At 37.1% G+C, this 23352-nt stretch overlaps 1 protein-coding gene across 10 annotated transcripts in view; it reads right to left on the bottom strand.

Moving 5' to 3' along the window:
- The window catches only part of MTCL1 (microtubule crosslinking factor 1), a 158471-nt gene that overhangs the window by 52499 nt on the left and 82620 nt on the right, over positions 1-23352 (bottom strand). For 2 of the 10 annotated variants that reach the window (XM_031946629.1, XM_031946625.1), the window contains exons 4-8: positions 20044-20103; positions 18852-18929; positions 11591-12988; positions 10340-10495; positions 1374-1496 (exon numbers count right to left, since the gene is read on the bottom strand). In XM_031946629.1, coding sequence (XP_031802489.1) covers positions 1374-1496; positions 10340-10495; positions 11591-12988; positions 18852-18929; positions 20044-20103 — 1815 coding nt within the window. The remainder of the gene's footprint in view (positions 1-1373; positions 1497-10339; positions 10496-11590; positions 12989-18851; positions 18930-20043; positions 20104-23352) is intronic. The other 8 variants (XM_023496241.2, XM_031946630.1, XM_023496240.2 and 5 more) reach the window with 6 other exon arrangements.

The following is a 23352-nucleotide window of genomic DNA, read 5'->3' as shown; positions in this document are numbered from 1 at the left end:
TTGCTACAACAAAAAGTGTTATTATAAACATTTGTAGATAGGGGTCCTTTCCTTCTGGCTTTGAACTCTTAGCAATATAGGTCTATTAATAGTTCTGGCTGGGTCAATATAGGACTAAACTTCTCTATGACAAGAATATACCTATTGGTAAAGGTCACCAGAAAGATATTACAGTTTCTATATTCTGATCTTCTATGTATAACCTTGTAAGGACATAAGCAACTCAAAAAAGATACAGGCTTACAAATGATGGCAGACAATCTCTGCAAATAAAAACGTTTTTCAAGAAGTAGGAAATATAATTTTACACAAGGTCTGTACAATCGACAAATCTCAGGAAAGTGAGATCTGTTGTTTTTCAAGGATATTCATATCATGAAGAATGTGTGTATGATTTTTTTTTTTTAAAAGAAGCTATTACTTGGTGTTTACAACTTAATTAGGTAGAGACCTGATGGGGATTGGATGTCCTGCAGGGAGGTCTGTAGGTAAGATTTGCCTTTATCTGTGTCTCTTCTACCAAGAAACCTGGGAAAGGATTTGAGGGATAAGGAGTAATTAGCTGGTATCGACTTGTTTTGTACCAGCTAGAAGAATTAAGTAGGATAACTGAATTTGTGATTATTTTCTGCAGATAATATTTCAAGGTAAGACTATCACTGTGTTTGGCTCCTTATCTGGTACACACAGGACTAGGAACTGTACTCTCAAAAGATACAGAAATACCAATGGTTCATGTTTAAATGGGCTCCTAATACCTTATTTTATTTGACTTTATTCATTGAAATTTCAATGGAAAGATTTCTGATTATGTATTAGGAAAAACATATTGATTCTAAGGGTTATAAAATACCTGAATTCAGTATTAAGAAAGAAAATCAAGGAGACAGGTGTGCTCTTTCTGAGATAACAAATACTTCAGAGTTATTGCATGACCTTCTGATATTTTTTCTGGGTTTGGGAATCTATGATCCACTTTTAAACGATCCATATTGAGTTTTTTTGGAACCGTGCTGATTTGGGGTGGGGAGAAACTCAATTTAAAGAGAATCTGCAAAAGAAATATATTTTGTCAGATTGCACATTTCAGTTTACGGTTTAGGAAATATGACTATTCTATCTTCCTTTAGGACCTACTTCAGAGGATCATAGTTATAATTTAAAAGGCCATTTATTACAACCTGTTCACTTTCTGGAGGCCTAGGGAAATGGACTTCCCTAAGGATGCAAGGACAAGATTCCTCTGAATCTAGGCTCAATTTTTTTCCACTGTACCTTGTTTTTGTTCCTAAGGGGAAAGAACATTAGGGTTCATAGCATGAAGAGCACCAGACAAATTGGCAGTCTCTGTTAAGTCTGGTTTATGTATTTACCTGGATGATCTTCGCTTTAAATTTTTCTTGATCCTCTTGATGAAGTCTGGTCTCCTGCTCAAGCTGAGCCTGGAGTTCCTGTATCGATACATTCTGGACAGGTAAGACAGGGGAATCCCTGAGCTGATCAGCAGGATAAAGGGACAGGTTTAGTAGAGAGGTGAATTCTGACTGAGGTGAAAATGTGAGTGGGAGACACGTATACAAGTCACAGTCATGGCAGTGAGGAGCAACACAGTGTATGAACGCATGAGTCTGTAGCAATGGAGTGAGCAGGGCAGAATCTCATAGAAAGAATATAGCATCAGACCTTACCATATGTTCTTCAAAACTATCTGAACAGAAAAGTCCACCATGATGAAAAAAACACACAAAAATACACCTGCTTTTAATGATGACTATAGGAGAAGACAGGAGGTCATTCTTTATTTGATTTTTTTTGTATAACAGCTTGTTCTCTGAAGAAGGCTCTATCTGCTACCACAATTGACAATTAGAAAAAAAGACTATAGGGAAATCCAAGGCTCAGCTACATGGCTAATCCATGTTTAATTATTTCTTACTAATATTTCTCTTTTTGGAAAACATGTCACCTTTTTCAAAGTGTCTTTTCAAATACATATCTAATCTGGCCCTATTTTTTCATATGGGAATCAACCCATGCATATCAAAGAAGGTAATTTTTTTCTTTGGACATCAATGTCACTTTTGAATGTTCTTAATTTCCCATTCTGACTTGGACTTACATAGGCATTCTATTTAGTTTGCTTTGTGGATAGAGTCCTATTTTTAAAAGTCAGGAAGACCTAAGTTCCAATCCTATCGCTGACGCTTAGTAACAATGTGGTCTATGTTCTTGAGCCTCAGTTTTCTCTCATAAAGTTAAGGGTAGTATGAATCCTAAATAAGATAATCCAAATAAAATAGTTAGTAAGCTTTAATTGACATTCTTATCAGTTATTATTGTGTGGTCAAAGGACCATATACAGGTGGAATTGCTTCATGAAAGGAATGTAACAAACCTCAATTTAGTCAGTTTGAAATTAGAGTAGGCTATGATAAGGTATAATGTGCTTTCTCCCTCCCTTCCTCTCTTTCTCTTTCTTTTTCTTTTTGTTCTTGTTCTTCTCATTCTCTTCCTCCTCCTCCTCCTTTTCCTCTTCTACCTTCTTCTTTCTTCTCCTGCTTCTCCTTGTTGTTCTTGTTTTCTCTCCCTCTGTCTCTCTCTGTCTTTGTCTCTCTCCTCCATCTTTTATATTCAAGTGTAAAAGGGCTTATGGTTATAATTTAAAATGTCTTTTGAGAAATGAAACAGTGACAGCAGAATTAAAAAAAAAAACCTTAATGTCCCTCTTTTCCCAGAATGACATCAACTGAGAAAGTAATTTGCTGAATCATTTACTAAACAGAGAATTAGAGTAAATGACAGTAACAAAATTTTAGATTATTTTCCAGTGAATGTAACATTTCATTTCCTGACAGGATGTTCCCTGTGATGTGATATAGTCTATAAGAATATTTATCTGATCATTCTTTGATCTTTTAATAAGAGGTTGTTACTATTATCATAAAAAGTTCATATTCAGAAAAAAAGATTGACTTTTTTCTTTATCCTGATACTCAGAAGTGTTAGTTTTTAAGTTGTTTAGGAACTGGAGTGTTACTCTCGTTGAATTTATCTCAAACTGCATATACTTGATAAGTGTAGAATCCAACATTTTAAAATTATCTTCCACCATCTTTAAATAAATCAGGTTACAAAACATTCTTACTATGTTGTGTGCCAAAATGTCACTTTGCTAGCAAAAATGGTTCCATATAGATAGAAAAGCTGACAGAAAAAATATAAACTTCATCTCTACACTTTTTGAATAGACTATTTAGTTTTTGTCTAACCCTAGAGAATTTAATTTGAACAAAGAATGTGGAAAATATAGACTTTTACTTGAAACAAGGACATGGTCCTCATTGATGATCAATTTGATTTAAACAGATGCTTCTGTTTGAATGAATGGCTATGCTAAATTCACACTTTGGATTAGATTATTTATCTGATACAATCACATTGTCTCTCATTTTTTGGGTACAAGTTTTATATTATCTCATTGGACCAGGTATATTGAAGTAGTAATAACTAATAAAACCATACTTTTCTCTCTACAATTTTACTGTATATAGGATATCAAGCCAACCTGGGCAACTGCTCCCCAGTCAGTATGCCAAAAGTCACTCCACTGTTACATGAGATGAGATGCTCACAGATATAAAATACAAAAACAATACAACATTAAACTGCAGTTTAGAATCATTCTCTGACCACAAGACTACAGAATATTCACACGTATACAGAGGAATATGTATCATGTCTCATGCTTTCAGGGCTTTGCCCCCAACTCAATTTCAATTATCATACCCTTGGTTATTCACCACAATTATGAAGATAAAAACGATTTCAAGATACTTTATTAGATTCTTCAATTTTAGAGCAATCCACCTCATTTTGATCTTTTTCTCAGAACAAGTTATTTAAACATGATAGTGTCGATTATTCACATCATTCGCTGTCAAAGCTCATTCCTTAGGACAAAATAATCCTCTTTATCTTTATTAGCTGATTAAAATCCAAATCTCTATTCCCACTTCACAGAGCCACTGTATTTTTTTAAAATTATGATTTATTTACTTAGTCTTCTAAAAATCCTGGATTCAAGTGGCTTATAAATTATTTACCACTTTTCCAATCTTAACAAGTCAAAAACTAATGTTTTGCATCACAGCCATGCCCAATGAAGGAGGTTACTCCCACCACATTTGGTGGTGAGTCCCATTTGGCCCAGGCCAATTTTGTGATCATCTCTTTCAAATGTGGTAGATGGTATCAGTGGGCGTCTATGAATGCATAGTATAAAATCTTTGTCAATTCCTATTTCAGTTAAAGTTTCTTAGTTCAGGAAGGAAGGATTTCACATTCTTTGTCGACTTTCATGACTGAAAGAGCAAAAGAAGATCTAGAGAAAAGAACCTTGTAAGAATTCTGACCCTGAAACCTGACCACTGCCTTTGGACAAGGATTGGACTCACTTATGTTTGAAATGCAACTCCTGCACATGAATAGTGGCTTCTCTTTCAGAGCTATTTTTAAGGTACCATTACATTCCAAACTACATATGATATATATTGGAAAGAGGGAACTTCTCTCTTATAAATGTAAATCTTTCAGGCAACTTAGTGAGTGTAACAGAAACGTGGCTAAGAGATGAATTTACCCCATAGCATAAAAAGAACATGTCAATGCCTAATGAGATACCTAGGCAGACACAAATATCTGCTATTATAAATCTTGGTTTGCTTGGATCAGTTCACTCTCATATGAATTTTATAAAAGTACTTCTATTTGGTAATAACATATATGAATGAGTTTAAATTCTACTTTCTTTATTCAATATAACAAGGCAGAGTAATAGTATTCACAGGCTCATGGATTTATGGCTAGAAGGGACTTAAAAGGGATTGATATTCCAATTGACTCATTTTACTGATGAGGAAACTGAGGCTTAGAGAGTTTAAATAAATTTATCAAAACCATAGAGCAATCATCTGACCAAAATCAGAAGGGTCTTGAACTTAGGTTTTCTGTGTCCAAATCCACCCATTACACTAGGCTATTTCCTTTTTTTTTTTCATAAGGAGACTATAAATAAATGTAGTTTTTTTATTCTTAGGTAATCAAATTCAGAGCTGCAAACCTTTTACGCTGACACATGTAAATGTACTTATGAATATATAAATATAAAGAAAACTAAATGGGGTAGACCTGTGATTTCATTGGTATAAGAAACATCCAATTGAAGAAGTGCTCTTTACTAACCGTGAGTCAATGCTCCTTTTCTGAAATGGATAATTTTAGAGAGTTGCTTAGTGCAGAAGTATCAAATACACAAACTGCAAGATTAAAATGTAACTAGGAAACATTTAATAAAATAAATAAAAATATAGTAGAAAATACTGATATATAGTTTTTCAAGTCAATCTGTGGTCTGTAGGATCATTATGTGCTAATATTTCTAATTGAGTTGGATACCCTTTATCTAGAACATGAAAGGATTAAATGATTTGTCCAGGATCATCAAGGTCACAAGCCAGTCTGAACTGGAGGCAGGACTTGAACCCAAATCTTACTTGTTGCAAGAATAATTTTTCAGCATCCATGTTACTTCTCCTTATTTCTTTCTATTTTCCTGTGTCAGTCTGTCTGTCAATCTGTCAGTCTCTATATCTCTTTCTCTCTCTTTCTGCCTCTGTTTCTCTTTTTCTCCTTCTCCCTCTTTGTCTTTTCACTTCTCTATCTCTCTGTCTTTCTCTTTGTCTCTCTCTCCCTCCCTCCCTTTCACTCTCTCTTTAAATGTGTAAGTATATGTATAAAGCCTTCCTCTCTCTTTATATGTGAGTATATATATATATGAAATATATACATACATAAATTTTAAGAATGAGAATATATTATTCATCTCAGTTAAAATACCCATATAATATAAAACTGGAACTCTTCTCTTGAATTAAAGGCTAACTAAACACTCTCATCTCCACATCTTCTCTTCCTGTGAGAATGACTATAAAAAGTACATGACAAATAGAATTGGAGAAACTAATAATAAGACTTTTAATAAATTTGGAAAGTTGTTTTACTTGGCTGAGCTAAGAGTGCTGTGGGCCAGAACTGACATATGGGAATTAAGTACAAAACACTAAATCAGACTCAAAACTCACCCCAACAGCTCGCTTAAGACAGGATTTGACAGTTGTTTCGATGAAGCATCAGATATAATAAAGAAAATTGCTGCCTTTACGAATGGCTTCTTTGTAACCTATACTGTAGATGCTGAGTGTAAATGTTGCCTTTGTTCTTGAATTACCATCGTTGGACTGCATATGGTGGTGACTATGATAATCTCCTGTTTTTCAGCCTAACCTGCCAACTTCATTCATTCACTATTTCTATTGCAGTGAAAGCAAGAACAATCCTTTTCCACAGTGGATATAATCATTTCCAGAGAATCTAGTCAATATATATTTGGAACCAAACAAAGTTGGGTCTTAAAATTCTTTTTAATGTTCAACTGTGGAAAACTCAATCACATTTTGGCATAAAAATGTCAGCTAATAATAGTGACAGTGTGGCATTTAATACTTTCCTTTAAGGCCACTTTCAATTTATATTTGTAAATTGTGTGTATATGTGTATATATATATATATCATATTGTGTATGTATATACATATATAGGTATATAAAGATATATGTGTACACACACATAGATATATCTATACATATATCTTGTATGTACTTATTTGGTTGCTTGTTACCTTTTATTAGAATGTAAGCTTTTTGTGAGTAGGATGTTTCTAAACTTTCTAAAATTTTCTAGCCTTTCTTTTGTGTTTCTAGCACTTAATACAGATTTTGGAACTTAGGAAATGCTTCATAAATGTTTGCTGGTCGAAGGCAGATCATTAGATCATAGACCTAGAACAGAATAGACTTTGGAGGTCATCTTGACCAACTTCTTCATTTTACAGATCACAAGCTGAGACCCAGAGAAATAGTATGACCTTGAATTTGCCTCAGTCACATAGGTAGAAAGTAGCAGAAATAGGATTTGGAAGCTGATCTTACTTATGACTCTGAGATCAGTGTGCTGAGACTTTAGAGTCTCCACTAGGAGGGTGAAAGCCTTCAGTAAATATTTTTAACACATATAAAATTTTCTATTTTTCAACCTATCATTTGCATGATCAGTTTTGTATATCTATACATAGTATAAGAAAGTCAAAAAGAATAAAGGATACTGCTCAGCTCTTTCTAAAATAAGAGCCTTCTTTCTGGGAAATGGGGTATTTCTGGATCTTGAATGTCTCAAGATCTCTGATTCTCTAGTTAAGGCACACTAGAACCATGACCTGAGACAGCTGTTTATAAGAAGGAAATACTGATGCCTGAATGGTGAAGCAACCAGATGTTCAATTTGTTCCCTGAGATATGGTGCCCATATCCTTCCGGTCCTACCTGACAAATTATTTCTTTACCATACTACTTCTTTACCATGAAGGATAACTAAGCTTTCCTTTCTCAAAACTTTTAATTTTTCTAAGTACTTTAACTTAATATATATTATAAGCAATAAGAGTAATTAGTATTGGACCAGTGTTCAATAGCTACTGCCATACTGAATCAGAGGAGGAAAACATAAGGAAAGAGCTTTGGCCATATTGTCAGATAAGAATTTAATAAAGATGTGAGCCAGCAAGGGAAACACTATTCTATATGGAGTAGTTTCCAATAAATCCAATAGCAAGAGAACTGTAGAAACTCCAACAAATAGTTGTCTTTGGCTATCCTCTCAGAATTATGATGCTAAACCCAAATTACTGCTCTGATCTTTGGCTACATCATGGGAAAAAAATTAGAAATGAGATGGAAAAGAAGGGAAAAGAGATTAAATTTGGCACGGGATACCTGACAAAGGGTAGCAAGACCTACCTAGCAGAGGGTAGAGGGTTAACATTGGAGTCAAGAAGACCTGGATTCATGTCCATCCTCTCACATACACATCATGAACAAATTACATAATTCTCAGTCCTATCTCCTCAACTCTACCCTTTCTACCCCAGAAACTGTCTTAGAAAATAAAGGTACAAATAATTTGTTCATCCTAATTTGTAAAGGAGTTTTCACACTGGGAGTTGTCCACAACCAATGCAACTACATGTCTGGACAGAACAATAACAAATAAAAAAAAAAATTAGTTTGCCCTGAGGTGCCTGAAGGTCCTTAATAGCAGTAAAGATCCCACTCTGAGATAGGTTGGGAATACAATTCTGATTTAACATTGGGAAGGTTCCTTCCATTTAATTCTACCTACTGACTCATTAAAGATTTGTCAGAACTCAGAAGTTCAAAGAGACTTTAGAGATCAAGTCACTAGATATACATATAAAATGTGATTTTCTTACTAACTCAAAGTCTGAGGAAGCACCCAAGAACTTCTTGGATAAAAGATTGAACATGGTTGGAAGATGAGAAGAGTTGGGGTCTCAATATACACAGAAGTTTCAACTATCCTAGCCCTTGTGGCTAGGATGCACATGAATGAGTATCTAATTCCAAGGCCAAATAAATTATTTTTAAGTGTTTCACAAAAACAAATGACAAATCCTATTCTGGAGAATGTTTGTTTTTGAAAAAAACTGAGATATGTAGCTAACAGGAAGTTTCTGAGGTTATCCACATGGCAGTTTTGTTCTTGCTCATCTGCTAAGGCTAAAGAAAAGCAATATGCATTGTAATGCATTGCATGTTAACAGAAGAAACTTGGTAATGACAGATACTTGGCTTTCCAATGTCTCCTGAGTATTTCTGGGGCTGACTCAGATCTGCTTTTGCTGGTATAGATGAGTCTCCCTGGGGAATTCCTAGGTCACTTTCCCTTGAATCAGACAATTCCCTTTCAGGTTCTCTTCACACCATTTTACCAAATGCACATCTCCCTCCACTACCATCTTTCCTTAAGAAAATGGAAACTCCTTGAGGGAAGACATAGTCTTACTTGCTTTTGTGTGTCCCTATTTGCTTAGAATGCCTTCTGGAATACATTAAATGCCTAATAAATGTTTTACTTCTGTCTATCTGTCTATCCTTCTCCTGGCGGCCCCCCTGTCCATTTTTAGGACAATATTCCTTTCTGAAAGTCCAGGTTTTGTGTAGGGTGCTGCCATTGTCACTTCATGATCAACCTCCTATAAAAATCTTATTATTTACTGTGACTTAAAGAGCTGTTATTGAGGAAAGGGGAGATTCTAACAATAGAAATATTTAAACTTATAAATATTTACTGCCAATTTGAGACATGCTGCCTCATATTTTCCCCTGAAAATTGGACTACCAAATAATATTAACCAAAAAGTTCAACAGAAACAAACTTTTTCCTTAAGGATCTCTGCTCCCCTGCTTTTTAAAATTTTATATAGGGAAATAACAATTTGCCTCCAGATACTGGCTGATTTCATATAATTTGGATTCTCTGATTAAGATCCTCCATTTTTCTCTCCCCCTTTGTCCTTTTGGAATCAGCAATTAATATTCTTGAAATTAAATCCTGACATCTCTCTAGGAAGTGATAATTAAAGTCTTTGGCAAAACTTGGGAGATGTGACTATTTATTTTCCATTTAGGGTCTGCTGATTGGGCTGACCAATCAGCCTTCTTGACTCTGACAATATCAATTCCAAAGTTCACAAGATCCCTCAGGGAAAAAAAAAATATTTTTTAAATCTCCAGATAGAATTACTTGCTTCTTGGAGTTTTAGTTTACATGGCTGTTGGCAAATGTTCCTTGACAGATACAGAAGCACATAGTGTGGAAAGATTCATTCACATGAGGTCTATTGGGACAGCTGCTGGGTTGAAAGATCCAGAGGATATTCATGTCCTTTTCCATAGCCCTGTCCTGGTCATGTTAATTTTCAGAAGGCAAGCTACTTGTCAGGAATCATTGTATTGCCCAAATTTACAATTAAGAAATTATTTAGAAGTAATCTCCTTTTAAGAAAATTCAAGATCTAATTTTCATCCTGACTTTCTCAGATATCCTAGTTACTAAATGTTTGTAAAACAGTTTCACTTGTCAAATTACATACACGGGTATGTATCAAATAGGAAAAGAAGGACGTGATGTGGACTGTTCTGTTTAAACATATGCATCAGCAGGCAAAAGAAAACATGTATTCACCTTTGGTCCTCCAGAGGCACATATGGATTTCTCTGGAATATCCCTCTGATTATTTCTGGTTTTAGTTTCTTTCCCCAGCTTACAAAAGTCACTAGCCCTTGCTTTGCCATAGCAAGATGGAATGAGATGGAAGAAAAGGTTTGGAGGGGGATGTTGTTAGGAAGACTTGCTGTGATTCTAACCTCTAGACTGAAACAGCCTTTGTCTCCTGGCCTGTAGATTTTAATGTCTCCATCAGCTCTGCGGTGTGGTTCCGTAGTGGCTCGAAGGCGGTGAATCTCTCGCTCGTCTCCACGGTCTTGATTGGGCTGCCACTCCAACTGATCCCTCAGTTTGGACTGTTGGGTGCATGTGCATTTTATAACATAAACAAAGAACAGGAGGGTAGGGGAGGGAATAAAGAAAACAAAAATGGGTAAAGGTAGACAACTGGAAAAACTACAAGACAAAGAAAAGCGTGAATAGAAAAAACAACTTAAACACAGTGGCATAAGAGAGTGAAGAAAACAGAACCAAAATGAAGATGAGCAAAATGATGAGCTGAAACATCTGAAAAGCAAACAGAGAAAGAGAGGAAAAAAAAAGAATGCAAAACACTGGTTATGAGGCGCATGCAATGGGGGATGCATGAATCAAAGAATCAACAGCAAGCATAGTTGTCATGAAGGATACGGGTAACAAGGCTCTTCCTTCCTTACTTGCGCTGTGAAGCAAAAGCCATAATCCAGGGTGATGGTTTTGGCCATGCACCCAAGGGCGATGCCTTGGAAAGTAGTCCTTTGCTGGCTGACATTCCTCCCTTACTGTGCCCAGATCAGGGGGAGGGGAGGGGAGCGGGGAGCAAGTCGTCAACAGGATTTTTCAAAAAACATCATCCTTTCAGATGTCCCCCTATTTTATATCTTTTTTTCTCCAGTGGGAGTGGACAGGTCTGGGATAGACATTGCTTTTGAGAGCTGTGCTTCGTCCCTTCTAGTAACGAAGCCAAGAAAGATTCAAATGCTTGTTAGGAAGTCTGCTAATTATCCTGACTGCAAAAAAACTGAGTTTGTGTTTTGTTTTCGTTCCTCAGTGCTTCTTCATCAGTTGTGGGAGACCAAAAAGAGGAAAAGAGGAAAAAAACACGTTGATCCCTATATAAGCTTCCAGGGGGATTTAGCCTTGTATCATGAGCCTCTGAACCCAAAGTGGGTGAGCAGTTTAAAAAAAAAAAAAGGAAGAAAGAAAAAAATCAAAAGAAACCAAAACAAATAAAAAAAAATAAACCCAACCAATATGAAGGATTTGGTTGATCTTTTAGGCTTTAATACAAAAAAGCAAGTTTGAAATCATAACAAAGCAGCCGTGAGTAGAACAAACTCGAGAACAGCAATGCCAGCGAGAAGGAGAAACAGCATAACAGAGTGGGGAGGCAAACCAAGGAGCCCCCTTACCTGGAAGTCTGTGATTAGGTCCTTTCCCAAGTTACCAATAGGGGAATCCCGGGACATGGAGGTCATGGTGGAGAGGAAGCTAGAAGACTCTGTGAGGTGGGGCAGAGGAGAGAGGTCTTCCAGATGCTCCTTGAGTCCTTCCTTCACTTGGTCCACCTTCTCTAGAAAAGCCTGGAGCTCCTTCCTAAAGATCTTCATCTTTGAGTTGATTGCATCCAACAATTCAGGTTCGTTTTTGTCCCCTTCACTCGGCTCCCCTTCGCCCTGGAAACCCGATTCGGGGGAAGCATCCCCGGTGACGTGCAGTTTGGCATCATACATCAGACTGTCCGTGTCAGTGATGAGGCGCTCCACGGTCCTCTCCAACCTCTCTGCCACCTGCTTTATTTTGACCAAGGACTCCGTCTCCTGTTTGGCCCTCAGGAACTCCGCCGAGACCAAGTCACTAGCTTCAGATGGTTTTCCGCTCCCGATGCCCGAGGTTTTCTCACAGACATCCTCAGAGTCACTCTCACCCCCGATGGGTCCCTCCCTCCGGGGCTGTCCCGGGCGAACTTCCTCTCCATCACTTTCCTTTTTATCATCCTCACTCTCAGTGTCACTCTCCCCAGAGCTGGAAGCCTCCAGCCCCAAGTGAGAAGTCAGGTCATAGCGCTGAACATTGGAGAGAAGCACACGGTTTTCGTACTGAAGTTTCATGACTTTTCCGCTCAATTCATTGATCTGCATTCTAGCGGACCTCAACTCTTCCTGCAACATCCCCCCACCGCTGCTGCTGCTGCTGCTGCTACTACTGCTGCTGCTGCTGCTGCTACTGCTGCTGCTGCTGCCCCCGCCTTTGCAGACCGCGTCATCCGGCCATACTGAATCAGGACTCGGGTCATACTTGAACTTGTTCAGCTCATGGGTCAGCTGTCTATTGTGATCTTCAATCTCGGAGATAGACCGCCTGAGCAGATCCGCTTCTTCTTCAACAAACTGAAGATGACGGCGCAGTTCCATGGAGGATTCCACAGAGTCGCCATAAGGAGAGGTAGGAATGCTTGGGATGTGGTCCCGGCTAAGACATTCTTTCTCATACTGGCACCTCATGTCTTCCATTTCTGCCTTGATGCCTCGGTTCTCCACCTCTAGCTCCACAATCTTCCGGCCCAGGATGTTGGCTTCCTCCTCGACCAATTTGAGTCTCAACTTCAGTTCAGCCTCCCGAGTGCTAGGTGGTCCTCCAGCTTCCCCAGTGGGCAGTGGGCTGTCCACATCACCATAAAGAGACTTATACTTTTGGAGTTCCTGTTCCAAGTCATCTTTCTCCTTCCCTAGTTTGGCCATTTTCTTGCGCATCAGAGTGGCTTCTTCTTTGGCAAACTGAAGCTGGCATTTCAAATCAGCACTGTCATCCTGCCAGGAAAGAACAGCCCAAAGAGAATTATTTTAAATGTCAAAATTCTGTGTTTGGGGTAATTTATCTGCCTTGCAGCTTGCCCCCAACACACACACACACACACACACACACACACACACACACTTGCACTTTCTGTGACTCTAGACACTCATGCAAAGTTCAGGTGACTCCCAAGGTTTCACCCGGTGAACACATTAAAAGTCTATATCTTGTCTTTTTGTCACAGGAAAAAAAATACATGCTAATCAAACCACCCATCAAAAACAGAACAGAGGAGCCAATTTGGAAAAACCAAGCACATGGAAAACATTAAACAGGTAATGAGCAAAAGATAATAAAGACAAATGAAACCCAACATTTACCCGTAGCACCATGAATTCCAATGCCTTCTTCTTATTCCCCTTCTTCCTAATTCATAAATCTAATTTAATAAGTTACCAGAAGCAACTGGACATGTTACAGTTGATGCGGCTGTTTTAGTTGGTGTTACTTCTACAGTGCTGAAACAAGGAATTATCATTGCATATAAAATGGTGGCAAGGCAAACTAGTTATTTCCATGAAGACCTGAGGCAAAATGGAGCCCAAGGCTCTAAGACCTTTTAATTCAAGCAACCCACAATCTTTTCTTAGATAGCTAATGATTTGCTGAGAAACAGGCTGCAAATCGCAATCAATTATGCCTGTGTAGCTGAGAAGTGTCTTAGAAGACAGGTGGGATCAATACTTTAAGCCTCCCATTCTAGTTGTATCATTTAATCTGTTTAATCAACAGTTTGCCATCTATAATATTCACCTTTTACAGAAAACCCTTCCTGATCACCTCTGCTGCTAGTGCCTTCCCTCTCCAAATTTCTTTACATTCTTTTTGTATTGATTCTGTATACATTTATATAAGCACACATTGTTTCCCCACTTATAACCTAAATTCCTTGAGGGCAGGGACTGGATCACTCTTGCCTTATTATGTCCAGTACATAGCACATTCCCTGGCACAATGAAAGTGGTTACTAGATACTTGTTGATTGGTTCATTGCACATGATAGAAAAAAAAAAAAAAAAGCCTGCCCCACATCATGGTATATAATGTAGTGAGGAAAACAAAGTAGATGATACACATGGATATGCTTTGGAAGTCAAAGTGCCAAATAAAGAAATGAGTGAATTAGATTGTTAGTGGAAAGAATTCACTGCAAACCTAAACACCTGAGTTACTCACAAACCTTCGCCATGCATATGAAACATCAAGCTCTTTGGTTAGGTTCCTTTCCCTTTAGTTACTGGAATACAGCAGGAAATTCAACTCAGAAATCAGAGACAAGGAGCTAAGTGTCCTGTAACCTGATGAGAAGCTCTTTAGAGAATGCCTCTTGGGACTTTGTGAAGACTTTTGGAGGCTTAGTATGGAGTAAATATTTAGCTACAGTGAAAGGAAACAATCATCAGCTATAATTTAACTAGGGGAGATGCTTTGGGATAGCTTGGAAAGTTATCTCTTGAGAGTGCTGGCTTTGTTAGTAAAAATCAAAAGGCTCTGGAGCAATGTGACTTTATTCCTTCCCCTATACCCCCTCCCCCACTTTAATCTCATAAAATAAAACTCTGCGAGCTACAATTCTCACTCAATGATGTCAACAGCAAGAAAAAAAGAGGAAGTAATCTCCTTGTTTTTCTTGGCAAAAGATACATTATGCCCCAATTTTGGGAATTTTCAGTATATATTCCCTTCACCTGGAATTCCCTCCTTCCTCACTTCCATATATTTCTTTGGCTTGCTTCAAGTCCCATCTAAAATCCCATCATCCATAGGAAGTCTTTCTGCATCCACCTTAATGTTTGTACCTTTCCACTGATAAATCTTCAATTTGTGTTTTATATATATATATATATATATATATACACACATAAATACATACATACTCACACATATAAATGTTTATATTTTATTTGTTCATAGTTGCTTGCATATTTTCACCATTAGTTTGTGAATTTCTGGGGGCAAGAATTATCTTTTTCCTTCATTTTATTCCTTAGGATAATATCTAGCATAAATACTTCTTGTCTGACTGAAATGTCCAGTCTTCTCATATTATTTCTATATAGTTTAATATGAAAGACCTTAAAAGACTGCTCGGCAACAAAGGCCTAAGTATTGGGTTACCTCCATTTTGTTTGGTAAATTTACATCAACCATAGCACAAGGTATGAAGTCCAACATTTGCTAAGAAAGATTAAGGTAAGTGATATTCTTTGAGCCATGTTCTCCTAGCATATAATCTATATTTTGGGGGTGGGAAGAGCAGCCCTTTAGAAAGGTGACTTAATTCCCTTAGGAAATTGGCATGACATGGAAACATTCATAAAATAATCAATCAACTGGTACCCAAATAGTCTTAGAAGAATTAATAATATACTTCTATATTTAAGATTAATCAGGCTTAATATTAATTTGCCATAAATTCTGTTGGGCACCAAAACATATATCTCTCTATCCTTCCTTCCTTTCCATTAACAAAACCATATACCCAATAAACTGACTACCCATGATTGAGTATACTCAAAGAAAAGAATTCTAAATCAGCTTATAAAATTAGGCTCCATTCAGAAAACATACCACCTTATTATTTGTGTGTTCTCTCATTGTAGTACTGCAAATATCACCTTTTATTCACGCACACTTTTAGGTAACTTTCTCATTCTCTGAAATGAGTTTAATTTTTTTCTTTTTCTTTTTGGAAAGGGGAAGCAATATCTAGTGGGGGAATGAAAATATTATTTCCTCCTTCACTTAGAGATAACAAGATTGGAGTTAAAATTTTGTCTCAGACATTTATTAGCTGAATTACCCCGGAAAAGTCACTTAACCCCTCCTAGCCTTAGTTTCCTTGTCTGCAAAAGATAAGGACTAGAACTTCCAGGAGAAAAAACTCCCTCTTACCAATTCAAATCATCTCCTTCTCTTCAATTTACAATCTTTAGAGAATTGCCATTGAGATTTTTCCAGGATAACACAAATAACATATATCAAAGTCAAAACTTAAACCGTAGCCTTACTGGCTTCAAGATAAGCCCTCTCTCTGTTATACTATATTGCCTTAGCTATTGTGCCCCCCACAAAATGGGGAATAAAAAATATAGTGCTTACTTTAAGAGTTGCAGTGAGGACCAAATGAGTTAATGTATATAAGGCACTTTGCAGACCTTAAAGTACTATATAAATGTTAGAGATTTATCATTATCATTATTATGTTTTTCAATATAGAGGTGCTGAATTTACCTACAGTAAAGTTTTTATATATTTATCTAGGCTTAATATACCAAGTGTTAATTATGTTAGGAAAAAGAAAAAGGGAGTTTTTGTGACTGAAGAGTAAACAATTCCCAGATAATAACTCATTCAAAGGTAAAATATAAAATATAACTAAATATTTAAAATATGTCAGATAGAATGGTTTAGATGACCATCACCATTCAACATCTACCATAAAAGCACAGTGTTAATTCACAATTCACTAGAGAAAATACACTGTACTTAAAAAAAAAAATAGCATCAGAGCTTTCTGAAGCAGAACAAACAAAAACATGTGTTTGTTTTCATTTTCTTAAAAATAGAACTGTGAGTAAACCAAATACCACAGACCATAATATTCCCAAATAAGGATTCTATTTCGCAGATGGAGTCATAAGAGTTGAAGTGAAGAGAAATGGAGATAGAAGAGCTTTATGTGGCTTTATAAATAAGTTTATAAACCAGCTATCTGGTAGACAAGGAAAGAATCATGGCTCCACCACTGATGTTATAGTCACTGTCTGACTTTGGTCAGATCACTTAAATGACTCTATATCCATTTTCATAAATGGACTTTCTCATTCTCATGTACTTTAAATATCTCATCTTCTAAGGATTCTCTCTTTATCACATTAAACCAATATAATATGGGGACTCTGGGCAAAGGAAGGAGTCATTACTGAGATATATATCAAGGGACAAATGTCCACTGTAGCCTCATATCTTAGTTGTCCCACACCTACAGGATGGCACTGGAAGATCCTAAAACAACTTCAAAGATAGGCTCTAGGAGCCAGGATTAGAAGGTCACACAGGGGACACAGTCTAGGATAGGTTTCCTGGCTATTTACACATTTCAAGAATTTGATCTCATTGGGGGTAATTTTTCTCCCCATTGATTAGTCAATGGTTTGCTGCTAATCAAAAGAATGTATCACCTGGGATCCAGACCTCTGGTAATAAACCTTTTTCTAAAATTAGTTATGTCCATCCACAGACAAAACATAAGGTCTATTGCTGGGCCCATAATAGGAGATTTGTTTGTTTTTTTAAACTCGATACTCTTCTTGAGCTTATACTTTGCTTCTGTAACCTTTGAGAAATCTGGGCTACCTTCACACCATGCTGAGGCATGAAAATAGGCCTTTAGTTTTGACAGTGCTTTCAGTCCAATTTTGTTCCCCAGTATGGTGCTGGCACTAAGTGATGGAGAGGATATACTTAAGAATAGTGCTACACCACAGGGACCCTTCTTTTAATCTAGGAGGTAACTTTAAAAAGTCCCCTGGATTGCCTGAAGGTATGGACCAGAAAGTCCTCAGGGGATCTCTAAGGACTGGAGTCTTTTACCAAGTCAGATTTGTCCTAAAAATCAGAAAGAAAATGAGTTCTGCCTTTGCCCCAGTTCAGAATCTCCCTGGGAATTGCAGATCAATTTGAAACCTCCCTCATGCAAACTCACACACTTAAGCCAGAAGTTTTTGTCTTAGACTCCATTGACATTTGGTGAAACCTATGTAACGCTTTCTCAGAATAATGTTTTTAAATGTATAAAGAAAAAATATAATCCCCAATTATATTGAAATCATATATAAAAATAAGTTTGCCAACCCTAGGTTTTGAATCCCTGAAATTGTGGCACCCATTCTGATCCTTCCTTCCTTCACTGATAAACTTCCAGTGATTGTTCACCAGATCAAGTCTCTTAAATCTGTGTTGGATTGAATCTACATCCTTGTACTTAACTAGAGTGAGTAGGAAGACAGAAGGGACTTATTATTTTTTTTTTTTGCAATGGCTAGCAAGGAGACCTCAACTTTCATCCTGATGACTGATTAAACGTCTTCTGTTTTCTTTAAGCAATGTTTTCTAAAAACATTAGGCATGCTAACTCAAGAGAAAGACATGTCAGTAAATCTTTTACAAACCCCATGCAGGACTCCAGAAAAAGACCTTAAGCATTCTGTGTAGCTGAAAGGCACCCCTTTGAGCCAAGTTTTTTCTTTTATTCCCAGGCTTAGTAAATCTGCCAGGTGTGATGGAGGAAAGGGAGGGCTCATGACTTTCATTACCATCAATGTGTAAGAAAAAAGGAGATGTAAGGGAGTCCACAGTCAGTCTGCTCCGAATGCAGGAGCTTGACAGATATTCAATAGGGCATGAATCAAAACCTCAGTAAGAGGCAGCAGGTGGTCTGGGTGCCCATCTTATCTTGTAATGGAGAACTTTTCCAAACTCTGCCAGACCCGGGAAGGGCCCGGGTCCCCAGCCATTCCCAGGTGCCCAAAGCTGAAGAATGCCAGGCTCGGGTTTCAAGAGCTCATCAGATATGCTTCAGGAATGCAGTATGAGGCAGAAGGTCCCATCAAAGTGGAACGATCCCTTTCATAGGCAGGAAAATGAAGGCATGGTATGGAAGGCGCTACAGACACAAGACCACCACCACCAACGCAGAAAGGGCTTGCCAAGCAACAATATATCCATCCACGTATATATTATTTGTCTTGCAAGTCTGACGTCATGGCACCACCTACCAGCTCCCCAAGAAGCACTGATTGCTCACGCTCCTACCTTGCGCCGGGGTACCAGCTTCTTTTGTGCTTTGGCTCCTGCCCGGCCGTTCCCAAGACGTTCCATTCCTCCAGTCTGCTAAATAGAAACTCCTTTTTTCAATAATACTGTCAGGCGGAGCACGGCTAAAAACATTCCCCTTCCACTGCTTTGGAGCCCTCCAGAGCAGTGACACATCTTTTATTTCCCTCCTCCATTAGGAGGTGAATGAAAAACTCAACTCTGTCTAGTTCATAATGGGTTGTAATTACCCTTTAAAGACCAAACTCTTTCCTCACAAAGAAGCGCTAAGTAGAAAATGTGTTCCTAGCCCATGAATATTTAAGTCCCAGCAGCAGGACTACAGCTAAATTCTAATTTAACAATTATCCCTGGCTACACAACCAAGTTTTCTGGGGGCAGAGGGCGTATAAATTTTTTCAAATCTGCCACATTCCTGTTGTATTGCCAGGCTTGGAGGCTGCTGAAATAACACTCTGGGGATAAGTAGCTTGGAGAATGAGGAAATCGGAGAAAAGAGATATTGCAGGGGGTATCATGGGCCGAGGTGGACAATCAGCCTCACTTGGGATTATGACCTCTCTAATTGCTACTGTTTCTTGAAGCTCCGTGGGTTGGGATCTCAGTAACCCTTTTGTTCTATCAGCCACCCAACAGGAGAGGAAACCCCCTCTGAGGAAAAAAGAGATAAAGGAATTCAGCAAAACAACCAGAAAGATCTGTTTAACCAAGGCCATATCCATATAGAGCAGACTGAGATCACTATCATTCTGTTTCCTTAATTTACTGAACTGTTAATCAACAATGATTAATGCACAGGGCAGCTTCTATGTGTTTCACAATTGCCTATAAAGTTATGGGAGCTGTTGATAGATTGTGTGAACTACTTTTGGTGCCAAAATATTTGTTAACCAAGGGAACAATAACCAATACTTGGACACCAATTTTCAGTCCTTCCAGGCCTCGAGCTTCAATGATGCTTAGTTGCAAAATAGTATTTTTTCTTTCATGAATAAAATTATTGATTAATTATAGTCATAAAAGGAAACAATAGAAATTGAATGAGTCTAATACCTTCAAACAGTTAAGATGACAGTTTTTGTTTATATTTTTGATAGTTAACACTTTCAAAAAAGATTTGAAACTAAAGGATTTCTCCATTCAAAGCAGTAAAAATTTAACCTTTACTTACCTGGTTAAATGTTTTCTTTTCTTTGTGCATTTCCCTGCTGCCTCTTCTCTTCAGGTTACTCTGAAAGGAACATAAGTGACATAGTCTTACTAACAAATAACACATTGAATCCAAGATCCTAGGCTTGGGGTAGAAATTATATTATTGCTACTAAGCTGACTTAGTGAGGGTATGTGATTTAATAAACATTTATGAAGCCTTTTCTATGTGCCAGACAAGATTCTAGGTACTTGGAATACAAGGATAAAAAAAAATGACCTTGCTCTCGAGAGGGCTATAATCTACTGGAGGAGAAACAAAGTACACACATACATAAATAAATAAATACAGAGTAATGCTAAGTAATTTCATGAGGGAATGAACACAAGCAGGTAGTGATAAGGAAAGGCATCCTATAGGCCACAGAACTTGTGCTATTTTTTCCTTCTCTGAAAATTTAAAAAAAAAACATCTTAAAGGCAATGGAATCTGTTCTAGAAGAGCCTGATAAAATAAAGACTTCAAAATACTCTTGAATTGCAAGAATTTCCAAAAGAAAAGAGAAAATTATATCCTGCCAACCCTCAATCACCCACATTAACGTAGAGGAACAAGACATGGATAATCAAACTAGTACTACTACTAACAATAATGATGTGTTAATTTTAAGTTGTGTATTGTGATATTTTAGTAGCTGATTTACTTTCTTAATTAGGTATTTCTTCAATTATTATTTAAACTAGCAATAGGCCCAAGGGCCTGTTTATTTTTCCTAAGAAAGAGAATACCTCATAAAGCAGAACCCACACAAACTGATTGAGTGTTGACTGATTCATACTAAGCCAAAATATTTCATGACAGAAGCTGGAAGAGAGCAATTTAGAAATCCAATTGAATTCAGCTCAACAAACATTTATTAAGCATCTACTGTGTGCAGCTGATTTAAAATTAAGTAGCCCTGTGCATGGAATCTTAAGTCTTAGCTAGAAAGGCCATTGGACTCAATCCTTACATTTTACAGATGAGGAAACTGAGTCCTCAGGGTCTCAAATGACTTGCTTAATGTCACTTAGACAGTGTCAGATGCAGAATTTGAAATCAGGTTCTCTCACTTCAGAACTAGTGTCTTTTCCATTACAATGTGCTGCTGGACTCAGTAAGCAAATCTTGTCTTTAGTATCTGTTTACCTGAAAATTTGGCAGGGTTTTCCTACCTTTTTCCAACTCTGAGGTAGACCAGTACCCTCTTGATGTCTCCTCTTTTTACCCTTCCCACATCCCCATTAAAACCTACTATTAGAAAAGGATCCATTGCCTATATATATATAGTATGTGTATGTATATAAACATTACATATGCACATATATACATACTAGATATGTAAATATACTTAAAAACGTATTTATGTTAATGTTACCTCTCTCAGAGACATTTCTATCAAAATTCTTATTGTGGTATGGAAGACTTTGTTCTTTTTCATATGATTTCAAGTAATGGGGGAAATTACAACAAATAAGTCACCTATTCCACACATTCTTAAGGATAATTATAGCTAAATACGTAGGAAAGAAACTAATTGGGAAAAAATAACTATGGGTAAAAGGATCAAGAAGAACATAGTTACCAGCTTAGAGTACTGGAGAACTACCTGTAGGGAAGCAATTTCAACCTGAACCTGAAAAATGGTATTTCTTGGAGAGTTTCTTGGAGAGTTAGTTGGAAACTGGACCAGAGGCCTGAGAGACAGCTCTCACTGGCCTGATGGATAGAAGTAGACTTCAAAAAAAGAGAACAACTAAAAGCAAAGTTGAAGAAACCAAATTTCCTGGTGGACTCAGATAAAATGAGCACTGATAACGACAGGATTAGATTTGATCATTATACTATATCGCTATGGTTTTTATTGTTGTTATTCAATCTTGCTGATTCTTTGTGACCCTGTTTCGAACCTTCTTGGCAAAGATACTAGAGTGGTTTGCCATTAGTTTTCCAGTTCATTTTACAGATAAGGAAACTGAGGTCAACAGAGTGCCCACAGTCATATGGCTAGTAAGTGTCTTGAGGCCATGTTTGAATTCAGGAAGATGAGTCTTTCTGACTCCATTCTTGACACTCTCTCCACTATACCACCTTGCAAAACCATGATTTTCCTGCCCATATAAAGTCTTTACTCCAAGATATTCAAACTTTAGGATGAAGTAGTTTGTTCTCTAAATTAAAAGTATAAATATGGAAGACAAATAAGAAGCTACATTTCCAAAAGGAATTCACTTAATTGATGATAGTGCTCAAAACCAGTGATTTAGGGTTTAAATTATAGATCAGTGTCAAGGTTTGGAATTCCCTTGGTATTTCTTCATCAGTCCTCAGTGAGAGTAACATAGCTTTAACTAAAGGTCATTTGGCTAAAAAACAAGTCATTCAAGTTTTAGTCCTATTCTGTCACTAACAAAGATGTGAATCTAGTCAAAAAATTTTATTTCTCTGGGGCCCCAACTGTAAAATGAGGGGATTATCTTTCTAAGGTCACCCCTACCTGTATGTTTCTGTGATTTTATGATTCTGTAAGTTCTCAAAGCAATATTTTTTTAATGAAATAGAAAAATGAATTAATAGGTAAATGAAACAAAAATCTCTTGGCCTCTGAACTGAAGTTAATTTAGAGTTATGAAAGATGGTTGCTGTGTGTCATATGATTTGAATAAATGAAAAGACATTTTTGGAGGGGGAGTTGAAACTGGACTTAGGATTTCACTGGTCTAGGGAACCACCTCTTTGTACCAATGAAGGTTAAAACTTTCTCTGGAATTTATCACCTTAGAGACTTTCCAGGACACTAGAAGGGCACGTAAATTGCCAGATATATCAGATGTGCAATTGGAACCCAGGTCTGGTTCTTTATCCATTATACCAAATTCTTTCTTCTTTTCCAGTACAGTGAGGCTAGGCCCAGTTGCCAAACACTAAGGCAATATGACCTTTATTTAATATCCTTGCAGAAAATCTAGTTATGAAATAGATCAGTAACTGATTAACCAAATTGAGTTTTATTTTGATATTGTAAATACCTATATAACATGGAGATAAAACTAAATAACTACCTCAACATACTCCTCATTAACTTCAACTCAATTTCTACTTTTTTTTTTTAAGTACATTCCACCAGTTCCCCAACTTATATAGTCAACTACTCTATAATAGGTGAATGGGATTCAGTCAGGGGTATGCTGGAGCCAGCTTGATTGGAGCTAATAATTAAATATTCAGTAAGAGCAAATGTAATAAATCAGATTTGATTTATTGTTTTGTTGACTGTCTAGAGTTTAGAAA

This window comes from Sarcophilus harrisii, chromosome 1, assembly GCF_902635505.1.
Source record: "Sarcophilus harrisii chromosome 1, mSarHar1.11, whole genome shotgun sequence".
Classification (NCBI taxonomy): Eukaryota; Metazoa; Chordata; class Mammalia; order Dasyuromorphia; family Dasyuridae; genus Sarcophilus; species Sarcophilus harrisii.
Note: the sequence above shows the minus strand (reverse complement) of the source record. Positions and strands in the feature narration are given on the sequence as shown.